This window comes from Galeopterus variegatus, unplaced genomic scaffold, assembly GCF_000696425.1.
Source record: "Galeopterus variegatus unplaced genomic scaffold, G_variegatus-3.0.2 Scaffold2695, whole genome shotgun sequence".
Lineage (NCBI taxonomy): Eukaryota > Metazoa > Chordata > Mammalia > Dermoptera > Cynocephalidae > Galeopterus > Galeopterus variegatus.
In genome coordinates, this window is record NW_007728806.1 from 160,290 (window position 1) to 171,906 (window position 11,617).

General features: G+C 37.8%; 1 protein-coding gene across 4 annotated transcripts in view; it reads left to right on the top strand.

The window, feature by feature from the left end:
• The window catches only part of FUT8 (fucosyltransferase 8 (alpha (1,6) fucosyltransferase)), a 248,246-nt gene that overhangs the window by 133,271 nt on the left and 103,358 nt on the right, over positions 1–11,617 (top strand). For all 4 annotated transcript variants that reach the window (XM_008582682.1, XM_008582683.1, XM_008582684.1 and 1 more), the window contains 2 exons: positions 1,618–1,733; positions 1,845–2,007. In XM_008582682.1, the coding sequence (XP_008580904.1) occupies positions 1,618–1,733; positions 1,845–2,007 (279 nt within the window). The remainder of the gene's footprint in view (positions 1–1,617; positions 1,734–1,844; positions 2,008–11,617) is intronic.

An 11,617-nucleotide genomic window follows, 5' to 3' on the forward strand; every position in this document is an offset into this window, starting at 1 on the left:
CCCGGTCCGGTGCGGGGGCAACACTGAGGGTTGCGATCCGTTGCTGGACACGGAAAAAGACCAAAAAAAAAAGTTAATTAAATTAAAAATTACATTCCCTTAAATTGATTGTGATGGTGAAAATAGATATCTCAGTCTTTTTGAGATTATAACTCATCTCTAAAGTGACTAAGCCCAGATACAATAGCCTTTGTAAAGTTTATTGCCACTGTGTTTAGTACTTTTACAGACATTTTCTTATTTAATAAACTTTGAAAGAAAAATCAGCCATTATTTAGTCTTCGCAACAATTTTGCAAAAGGATATATATGTACACATGTATATATGTGTTAGTTTCTGATTGCTGCTGTGGCAAATACCACAAAACTAGTGGCTTGAAGCAACAGAAATTTTTTCTCTTACAAGTTTGGAGGCCAGAAGTTCAAAATGAGTTTGACTTGGCTAAAACAGATATTAGGAGGGCTACATTCCCTAGGGAAGCTATAGGAAAAAATCTGTTTCCTTGCCTTTTCCAACTTCTAATGATGCATTTCTTGCATTACATGCTTATGGCCCCTTCCTCCATTTTCAAAGCTAGTAGCCACATAAACTTTTGCTCTTCTGAAGTAAAATCTCCCTCTGCCTCACTCTTATAAGGACATTTGTGTTTACAATTATGGCCTTCCTGGGTAATCCAGGACACTCTCCCAATCTCAAAATTCTCAATCACATATTCAAAGTTGCTTTTGCCATACAATTTAACATTCACAGGTTTCAGGGATTAGGATGTGGATATTTTGGGGGGACCATTTTTCAGTCTACCACAAAATTTATTTTATCTGTCTATTTATCTAATCTATCTTTGCCAAAATGGAATACAGAGTACTGCCAAAAGTTATATAAATACAAAACATGTTAGAAACATGCACAATGTGAAAAGAAGTTGAACAGATATGTCGATAATATAAGCAAAAGATCTTGGGGTGGTTCTGCTATGTTCCAACATATTGTATTATTGACTGATATTTTTTTATTGCTGATAGAAATGAATAGAATGTTAAATTTTTTGAATATATTTCATCTTCCACTCTTGTCTTTCCCTATAAAAAGCAATGCTTAGCAATATAAAGTCATAAATTCATAAGTTGAAAAACAGATTTAGATAGCCTGATATTCTGATTCATTTAGAAATATTTTGTATTATTTGAACATGTCCACATTCATATATCCAAATACATGCTTCTGTATTCCCTTTAAGCCTTTTCTTCACCCTCTCCTTCACCTTTGTTATTCTCAAGACTAGAGAAAAATTGACCACTTTGCCACTGGTGGTGGTACTCTAAGTAATAGGATGAGAGTTTTTAGGAAACAGCTGTAAAGGTTTCTTGACTCTTACAACATCGTAGATCTGTGGGCTAGATTATTTTTTTCTGTTTTTTTTTTTTCCCCTTCATCATCATTACAATGTTTATGGTTAATCCAATACCTTGGAAAAGAAAATTTGCTTTTGTCCGTCTTTTGTGCTACTTGGTTCAATGACTTGTAGAGTTACTGATAAATATGCTTTAACAAAGTGAGCATGTATTTTCTTGAATGATTTAAAAGCTAAATGTTAAAATTTTCTTTCTCAAATTGTAGGATACCAGAAGGCCCCATCGATCAGGGGCCAGCTACAGGAAGGATACGTGTTTTAGAAGAGCAGCTTGTTAAGGCCAAAGAACAGATTGAAAATTACAAGAAACAAACCAGAAATGGTAGGTGATTATACCAAGTTTTCCCCCCTCAATATATTGGCTTTAGCAAAAATAACTGAAAATTTCCTTTTTTCAAAATGTTGGAAATGCTGCTACTCTCTTTGACTGCAGGTCTGGGGAAGGATCATGAAATCCTAAGAAGGAGGATTGAAAATGGAGCTAAAGAGCTCTGGTTTTTTCTACAGAGTGAATTGAAGAAATTAAAGAATTTAGAAGGAAATGAACTCCAAAGACATGCAGATGAATTTCTTTTGGATTTAGGACATCATGAAAGGTACTATTCTCCTTTTATATTTTATTTGGGCTTTAGTAAAGATTATAATCTAAGAATGGGAAACTGAAACTTTTGTTAATTTTCCTGCCGAGTGGTAAATGATACTGTTGAGCTAGGGCTGGGTCTGGAGCTCACAGACCCCTCAAGCCTGTTCAGAAACTGGGTAACAAACCCTTCACATGCAGGTCTCTGGGCTAGGTAACAGGCAAAAAGGTCCGTAGAGCCATAGGTTTGTAGGTTCGAGAGTATGGCCCGCACACGGAGCGGAGGCCCAAGGCAGTCAACACCAGCCAGGTGGTGGCTCCGCGAATGCGCACTAATTCCACCCACACACAACTTGTTTTTGAAGAATGCATGGTACCACCTCCAACTGGACCTAAGGCAAGGGGGCCTGATTAAATTATTCTGTTTTCCCAACAGATAACTTTCATGTTTAAGAGCAGGAGAGTACCTGAGGTCTCAAAGGACAATTGCCAAATGGAGTTCATCAACCAAAATATATCACTGGAAAATATTATTTAAAATGTATTTCTAGAAATCTTTATACTCTAAGTAAACTCTGAAGGTAGCAGTGTCAGCCAACAAAACATTAAAATATCCTCCTACAAATTTCCTTCATATACAATCAGTATTTGAAGTGGAGCATGCAGTTTTGCATTGTTTTACATTGAAACTCCTACTCAGGCTGGCAGTTATGTTTCTAATGTAAACATTAAAATCCTTAAAATAGCATCTTTTTAGGATTCCTGATTAAAGGTTAACAAATTTTTGAGAAACGGGAGAATTCTGTTAATTGCTCTTCCATTTAGTTACTAGAAAGAGGAACCTAAGTCTGCCTAAATTTGTTCCTGCTATTTGTACATTTCTAAATAATATGCAGTTTATTTTCCATAGAAAAGAAAATATTTTGGTGCTGGGGTGTTCATGCAGAACAAAATGTATCTGAGAGTCATAAATACAGTGAAATCTGTCCTTAGACCTATAATATTTAAAAGTCTATGTTCCCAGTAGGATTTTGATGGCCATTACTGTCTCATTAGTGAATAGTAAAAGTAAAATTGTTGTATTAACACAACCTACCACGGTGAAGAGGAAAAGAATTACTCCATACAAACAAGAGATTCATATATTAACATCATCAAAAATATTATAATGATTTGGAAAATTACTCTGCTTTAGTTTTAAGTGAAATTACAAATAAAATCTATCAGTTTATTAGAATCACTTTAACATTAATGAATCCACAGCAATATGATAGCGTGGATTTCAGGGGGCATTGAATTATTAAGGCACATATTAGGCAGTCTCTTTGAAACATTTAGCCCAGCTTGCAGTCAGGCTGTACTTAGACCTTTAGACCAAATGCAGTGTAATTCTGTACTTAATGCTTCTCTACCGTAAAGCTGATTCCACACAAGATTCTGTTAGATAGAGCTTGTGTGCTTTACTTATCACAGTTTTGTAAGAAAATGTAGATCTGAAGAGGATTTGACTTGGATATACTATATGGTATGTAAAGGAGAATTTTGGCTATTGACTTCTTGTGGAATGTTTAATTTTAAGGTTTGAGATTTAATTCAATTACTTGAGAATTTAATTTTAAGGTCTTTTCTAAATTAAAATAATTCTTTAAATATAATAAAAGGGCCACTGAAAAACTGATGTAGGTCAGTGTTAACATTTTTTGTTAAACTCTATTTTAAATGTATTATGATTTTTGACACTGCCATTTAGTATATGTTAAATAATAATACTTCACTGAAAACAAAAATGGAATGTAAAGGTACCCAAATCAGTTTATTTTGCTGTCTTAAGCAGAAATTATAATGAATGTGGGATACAACTTCATAGGGTAGGAATTTAACTCCAGGATGCCAGATTAGAATGCAGCAATATAAATAATGAGAAAAACACAATCAGGGGCCGGCCTGGTGGCACACTGCTACAGTGCACCGCTTGGGAGTGTGGTGGCGCTCCCGCCGAGGGTTCGGATCCCACATACAGACCAGTTCCCGCTCACTGGCTGAGCGAGGTGCGGGTGCGACACTGAGGGTTGCGATCCCGTTGCCGGTTCTGGTCTGGTACGGGTGCGACACTGAGGGTTGCGATCCGTTGCCAGACACGAAAAAAGACAAAAAGGGAAAAAAAAAACAAAACACAATCAAACATTAGAGAAATAACCTTTAAAGTAGTAAATGTACAAATAGAAAAGATTGGTATTATATAGACAGTACCCACTTGCTGACCATTTTCAAGATCCTTAAGTATAAGAATTAAAATTAAAAAAAACTTTTATGTTTGCCTCTAGCGATTTTTATATGACACAAAAATTGCCATTTCATTTTTACATTTGCTCAAAGGATAGTGTATAAGTTTTCTCAGGACTGAAAGCCTTTATTTTCTGAAAAATCAGAAGTTGAGTCTGTCAATTTTCTTATTTTGACTTTTCTACAAACCACTTTTAATTTTTGGTTCAGAGAGTCATCAATTATAGGGAAAAACGCCTCTGTGTTTTTGTTTCTTCAGAAGGGGTTTCTGTCTTTCTTTCTTGGGGACATTTTTATTTTCCAGCTTTATTGAGGTATAGGAAATAAAAATTATATACATTCAAGGTGAACAGTGTGACGATTTGATATACATATACATCGTATAATGATTGCCATAATCAAATTAGTGAACACATAGTTATCATTTTTGTAAGTGTGTGAGATGAGGACACTTAGGATCTCCTTTTTAGCAAATTTCAAGAAAACAATACAGTATTATTAACTGTGGTCACCATATTGTACATTAGATTCCCGGAACTTATTCATATTATAACTGAAAGTTTGTACTCTTTGACCACCATCTCCCCAATTTTCCCTACCCCCCAGCCTGTGGCAATCACTCTTCTACTCTCTGATGCTATGTGTCTGAAGTTTTTAGATTTCACACGTGAGATCATGCAGTATTTGTCTTTCTCTGTCTGACTTATTACACTTATAATAATATCCTTTAGGTTTATTCATGTCTTCACAAGTGACAGGATTTCCTTCTTTTTGTGGCTGAATAATGTTTATCTATATAATGCAGATACCTGTTTGTGATACTGATTTCATTTCCGTTGGATATATACCCAGTGGGATTGCTAGATCGTATGGTAGTTTTGTTTTTAATTTTTTGAGGAACCTCCATACTGTTTCCCATAATGACTATACCAATTTACATTCCCAAGAACACTATACAAGTGTTCCTTTTTCTCTGCACCCCCTCCAACACTTCTTACCTCGTCTTTTTTATAATAATTGTCCTAACAGGTGTGAGATGATATCTTATTGTGGTTTTGATTTGCATTTCCCTGATGTTGAGCACCTTTTCATATACCTATTGGTTATTTATATGTCTTCTCTAGAAAAATGTCTACTCAGGTCTTTTTCCAATTTTTTAATCAGATTTTTTTTTTTTTTGCTATGAGTTCCTTTTGTATGTTGGATATAACCTTTATCAGATATGTGGTTTGCAAATATTTTCTCCTGTTCCTTAGTTTGCCTTTTTATTTTGTTGATTGTTTCCTTTTCTGTGCAGAAGCTTTTTTGTTTGACAAAATCCTACTTGTTTAGTTGTGCTTTTGGTGTCATACTGAAAAAAATCATTGTCATAACAAATGTCATGGAGCTTTTCCCCTATGTTTTCTTCTAGGAGTTTTACAGTTTCCAGTCTTACGTGGATTAAATTTTTAATTCATTTTGAGTTAATTTTGTATATGGTGTAAGACATAAAAAATACAATGAATATCCAATTTCATTCTTTTACATGTAGATATCCAGTTTATCCAGCACCATTTATCGAAGATAGTATGCTTTCCCCCATTTTGTATTCCTGGCACCCTTGTCAAAGATTAGTTGACTGTATGTGTGTGGTTTTATTTCTGTGCTCTCTGTTCTATTTCATTCGTCTGTGTGTCTGCTTTTATACCAGCATCATACTGTTATGATTACTATAGTTTTGTCATATAGTTTGAAATCATGCTTCCAAGTTTATTTTTCTTTCTCAAGATTGCTTTGGGTATTTGAGGTCTTTCGTAGTTCCATATAAATTTTACAATTGTTTTTTCTATTTCTGTGAAAAATGCCATTGGATTTTGATAGGCATTGCATTGAATCTGTAGATCACTTTGGGTAGTATGAACATTTAAAAAATATTAATTCCTTTGATTCATAAACACAGATATCTTTCTATTTGTGTCTTCAGTTTTTCACATCTAGTCTTATAGATCAATGTACAGATCTTTCACCTTCTTGGTTAAATTTATTCCTAAATGTTTTATTCTTTTTGATGCTATTGTAAATGGGATTATTTACTTAATTTCTTTTTTGATGCTATTGTAAATGGGATTATTTACTTAATTTCTTTTTCAGATAGTTCATTGTTAGTATATGGAAATGCAACTGATGTTTATATGTTGATTTTGTGTTCCACAACTTTACTGAATTCTTGTATCAGTTCTAATTGTTTTTTAGTGGAGTCTAGGGTTTTCTATGTATAAGATCATGTCATCTGTGAACAGAGACAATCTAATTTCTTCTTTTCTGATTTAGATGCCTTTTATTTCCTTTTATTTCCTGATTTTTCTGCCAGTAATCTTATGGAGTGTCCCTTGTATGTGACAAGTTTCTTTTCTCTTGCTGCTTTTAAGATTTTCTCTTTGACTTTGGACAATATGATTATAAAGTGTCTTGAGTATTCTTTGGCTTGATCTTGTAGGGGTCCTTTGAGCTTCATGAATGTAGATGTCCACATCTCTCCTTAGATTTGGCACGTTTTTAGCTGTTATTTCTTTTTTTTTTTTTTTCCGTTTCTTTCGTGACCGGTAAGGGGATTGCAACCCTTGGCGTGGTGTCGCCCACACCGCACTCAGCCAGTGAGCGCACCAGCCATCCCTATATAGGATCTGAACCCGTGGCAGGAGCACCGCTGCGCTCCCAGCGCCGCACTCTCCCGAGTGAGCCATGGGGCCGGCCCTAGCTGTTATTTCTTTAAATGGGTTTTCTGCAGTCTTCGATTTGTCTTCTTCTGGAACTTCCATAATTTGTATATTCATTTATTTGATGGCATCCCATAGGTCTCTTATGTTTTCTTTACTCTTTTCCTCTATTTTTTTCTTTTTGTTCCTCTAATTAGCTAGCTAATTTCAAATGACATATGTTTGTTTCTACTTACTGATTCTTTCTTTTGCATAACTGAGCCTGATGTTGAAACTGTCTATTGTATTTTTCAGTTCTGTTATTGTATTCTTCAGCTTCAGGATTTCTGTTGGTTTTTTGTTTTTGTTTTGTCTTTAAGATTTCTGTTTCTTTATTAAACTTCTCATTTTTGTTCATTCATTGTTTTCATGATTTTGTTTTTAGTTTTCCAGGTGTTTTCTTGCATCTTATTGTTATTCAGATTATTTTGAATTCTTTGCCAGGCAATTTGTAGGTTTCTTCTTCTTTGGGGTTGGTTCCTGAAGTTTTGTTTCTTTTGGTGGTGTCGTGTGTGTGTGTGTGGTTTTTGTTATCTGTGTAGCCATGTGTAAGTTTCTGTACATCTGTAGGAGCAGTCTGTATATCTCTTCCAGTCTTTACATACTGGTTTTGACAGGTAAAGAACTTCTCCTGTGGGATCCCTGTGCTATCAAGGTTGCCTCTGGGATCACAGTCTTGTGGGCTTGGAGGCAGGTCACATTGCTGTTGCTGGGTCCACAATGGGGTCTGCAATTAGTGGGCCTATTACCGTGTGTGCAGATGGGTATGGCTCCCTTTTGTACTTGAGAGGGCTTTTACTGGGTCACAGGGTTTGTCCATGGGCAGGCAGGTCTGGCTCAAGACTGCAGCTGAGGAGAGCTGGAACTGAGTCACAAGGCTCGTTCAGGGTCCATAGCTGAGTCTGAAATCTATAGGCTTGTCTCTAGGGGCATGGACAGTCTTCATTCAGACTGTCCCTGGACTGCAGCTGATGGAGTGCTGGAGCCAGGACACAGCTGTTTAAGATCCACAGTCAGACCAGGGTTGATGGGTGTGCATCTGTGGGCATGGGTAGATATGTATCTTGGTGGGTGCCTGGGCAGGCAGGACTGCTCTCAGAGTCCATATAAGAGGGACTGGAGCTGAGTTGCAGGGCCATTTGAGGACCTGTTCTGTGATTGAGTTCAGCAGGCCTGCCTCTAGGAGTGTAATAAGGGTGCTAAAGGGTGTATTTCCTAGTAGGTTCCTGGATGGGCAGGACTGCTCATGGACCATGGCTGGAAGGGGTTGGAGCCAGGTTGCAGGACCACTTTGAAATCCTCAGTGGGATCAAGTTTGGCAGGCCTACCTCAGGGTCACAGACAACCATGTCTCCTGGGTATGTCCCTGGATTCAGACAGCAGCTGAGAGGTCCTGGAGCTGAGTTACAAGGCCACTTCAGAATCTGCTGTGAAACTAAGGTCTGCAGGCCTAACTCTGGGTGCACAGATGATTGGGTCTGCTGGCAGTTCTTTGGGTGGGCAGGACTGCTCTGAACCACAGCTGAGGCCCTGGAGCTAAGTTACAGGACTGTTTCAGGATCTGCTGTGTGACCAACGTCTGCAGGGACATGGATATATGTTTCTTCCAGCTGGACCCTGTTCAGGCAGGACTGTTTTCTGGCTACAATTGAGAGGAGCTTCAGCCAAATTACAGGTCTGCTTCGGGGTCCATAGTTGGCATCAAGGTTGGAGAACCTATCATCCAGTACTTAGGTGAACATGACTACTACTGCTTCCCTTGGAGGATGGTTCTGTTGGTGGGACCAGGGTCAAATGAAGCTATACCCAAGTTCTCAGGGGGACAAGGCCATTTTTCGTTCTGTAGCTGGGACCTTAGTCAGCAAGTCTACCACCTGGACATAGGCCTGCCCTCTCAAAACAGCCATCCTCAGTCTTGGGCTCTACTAAGATTTTGCAAGCTCTTACCTGGGTACAAAACCTCCCACAGAAGCACTTTTTTCCATGGATGGTTGCCAAATTCTTATTGCTATGGGGGGATATGTGTGGAAGACCTCCTATTCCTCCATCCTTCTGATGGTCCCTCCCCAGGACTGTGTTTTTTAGAAACACTGATCCTCCTTTTTCACTTTCTAAATTAATTTTATTGTGGCATACTTTATATGCAATAAAATGCACACTTTTTGGTCTATACTTCTATGAATGTTGACAAATGCTCACAATTTTGTAACCACACCACAATTAACATACAAAATATTGCTATTGCCCCAGAAAGTTTCTTCATGTCTGTTTGTAGTCAACAACTTCCCACCACCCCCAGTCCTTGTCAACCACTAATTTGAAATGCAGTACTTAGTGATAAATAGAGACATATGACAAGTCTCTTTCCAACACATAGGTAAATTGGAAGGTCTGTGGGGAAGCCCAAAGTATTCTGTCCTAATTGTTAAGGATCTTTGTGTGTCATTGTTACTACTGCACTGGTTTTCAAGCTTTAGTGAGGCAACGGGATCACCTGGAGGGCTTTTTAAAACATAGATTGCTAAATCTAGTCCCAGGGTTCCTGATTCAGTAGGTCTAGAATGGGTCCCAAGAGTTTACATTTCTAACAAGTTCCTAAGTATGATATTGTGATATAATAAGAAATATATATTTGGTCTACATCTCCAGTTCCACAACAGAGCACAGAGTTTCTAAAACTCTTGGAATTTCCTGAGTGACATGGGTGAAAGGAGCATCTTTTGTCATTTAAAGTAACCCCCTTTCAATGGTACCTGAGTTTATGCTAATGAGGTGATTCTTGGTGGGCCCCTAGATAGATAGCTTCAGGAATGGGGCCTGGTTGCCAGAGGAACCAATTATGTGAGTAGAGGGTTTGAACTTTCAGCCCCACCGCCTGACCTCTAGGGAGGGGAGAGGGGCTAGAGATTTTGCTAATCAACAGTGACCAATGATTTAATCAGTGATGCTGATGTAATGGGACTTCCATAAACACCCTAAAGAACTGGGTTTGGAGAGCTTTCGAGTTGGCAAAACATCAGTGTGCCAGGAGGGCAACACACTTCAACTCCACTGAGACGGAGCTCCTGTACTCAGGATCCTTCTGGACCTCGCCCTATGTACCTCTTCCTCTGGCTGTTCATTTGTGTCCTTTATAGTAGCCTCTATAATAAATCTGTAAAGGTAAGTAAAATGTTTTCCTGAGTTCTGTGATCCCTCATAGCAAATTATTAAACCTGAGGAGGGGGTTGTAGGAACCCTCAATTTGTAGCCAAGTTGTACAGAAGTGTGGGTACCCTCGACACCCAGTACTTGTGATGCCATCTGAAGTGGAGGCCAGTCTTGTGGAACTGAGCCCTTAACCTGTGGGCCTCTGCACTAGCTCCAGGTAGTTGGTATTACAGTTAAATTAAATTGTAGGTATCCACAGAGAATTAGAGAACTGCCTCGTGTGGAAATCCACACATTTGGTGTCAGAAGTGTTCTGTGGGTTTAAAACAGTATTATTATTATTAGTAGTAGTAATACTAAGTGTTGCTGATGTTGGTTTTTGAGAACTGAGACTGTACAGAATTGCTAGTTTGCTTTGTGATTTCACCACTGATGCCTGTGTTTCCTGGTAAAAATCACATTTTTCTATAGGTTAGTGACCACATCAATAAGTGTTCAGGGAAGACTCTTCTCCTTTGTTCCCCCACTTGATACTGCTCCCTATAGTGAAGGTACCATGTTTTCTCTTCTGGAATGTGGCTCCCATGGTTCATTACTGTGAATACCAGGCATTAAAATGCAAACTGGGGGCCAAATATCATATGTTTGAATCTGGGATTCAGCTTACCTGAGATTTTTAGCAAAACACTGTGTATTTACCTGATTAGCCTATTACTTGGGAGCTAATAACTAGGAGAGCCTAATCTGTGCCTGCAACCACAGTTAGGTGATCAACTGATAGTAATTAATAATATTCCTTGGCTTTTTTAAGCTTTTAGAAGATTTTTAAGAATTCAGGGGTTGGTGGTATGTATAATAAATGCAAAGTAACATATTAATATTACCTATTATATTTATCTCAAGTATTAGTATCACTAGATTTTCAATTGATGATTTCATTCTAATAATTGCATAGGACCATACTTCACAGTAATACAGTCAGATTTACCTGCTGTTTTTGATATTATTGATCATGTATTGACTTCGGCCTATATCTCTTTGAAATAGAGAGAGGGAAAGAAGCAGTTTAGCGTTTTCATCATTGTGATTTTATTATTTATGTAGAACTGTAGGTTCAGTGCTTGGATTTATGGCAATTTAGATTTGTACCTCAACCTCTGAGCATATCATTTGGTCTTATCACCCTTTTAGCTTGCCACAGAGATATATTTAACTTAATCACCGTCGCTTTGGTTCTTTTTGTCACCTTCATGTTGCCAGATATTAGTTTATGAAGCAGTTCCCAGAGCATCTTCTTTCTTCTTTTAAATCATAGCCATCATTAAACCTCAAACTGAAGGACAGAAGAGCTCACAGAGCTGATGAGCTGTTTCTCAGCTAAGTTGATTGAAGCTATAGAGAAAAAAATCTTTTTTTTTTTTCCTTTTGTCTTTTTTACTGACCGGTAAGGGGATCGCA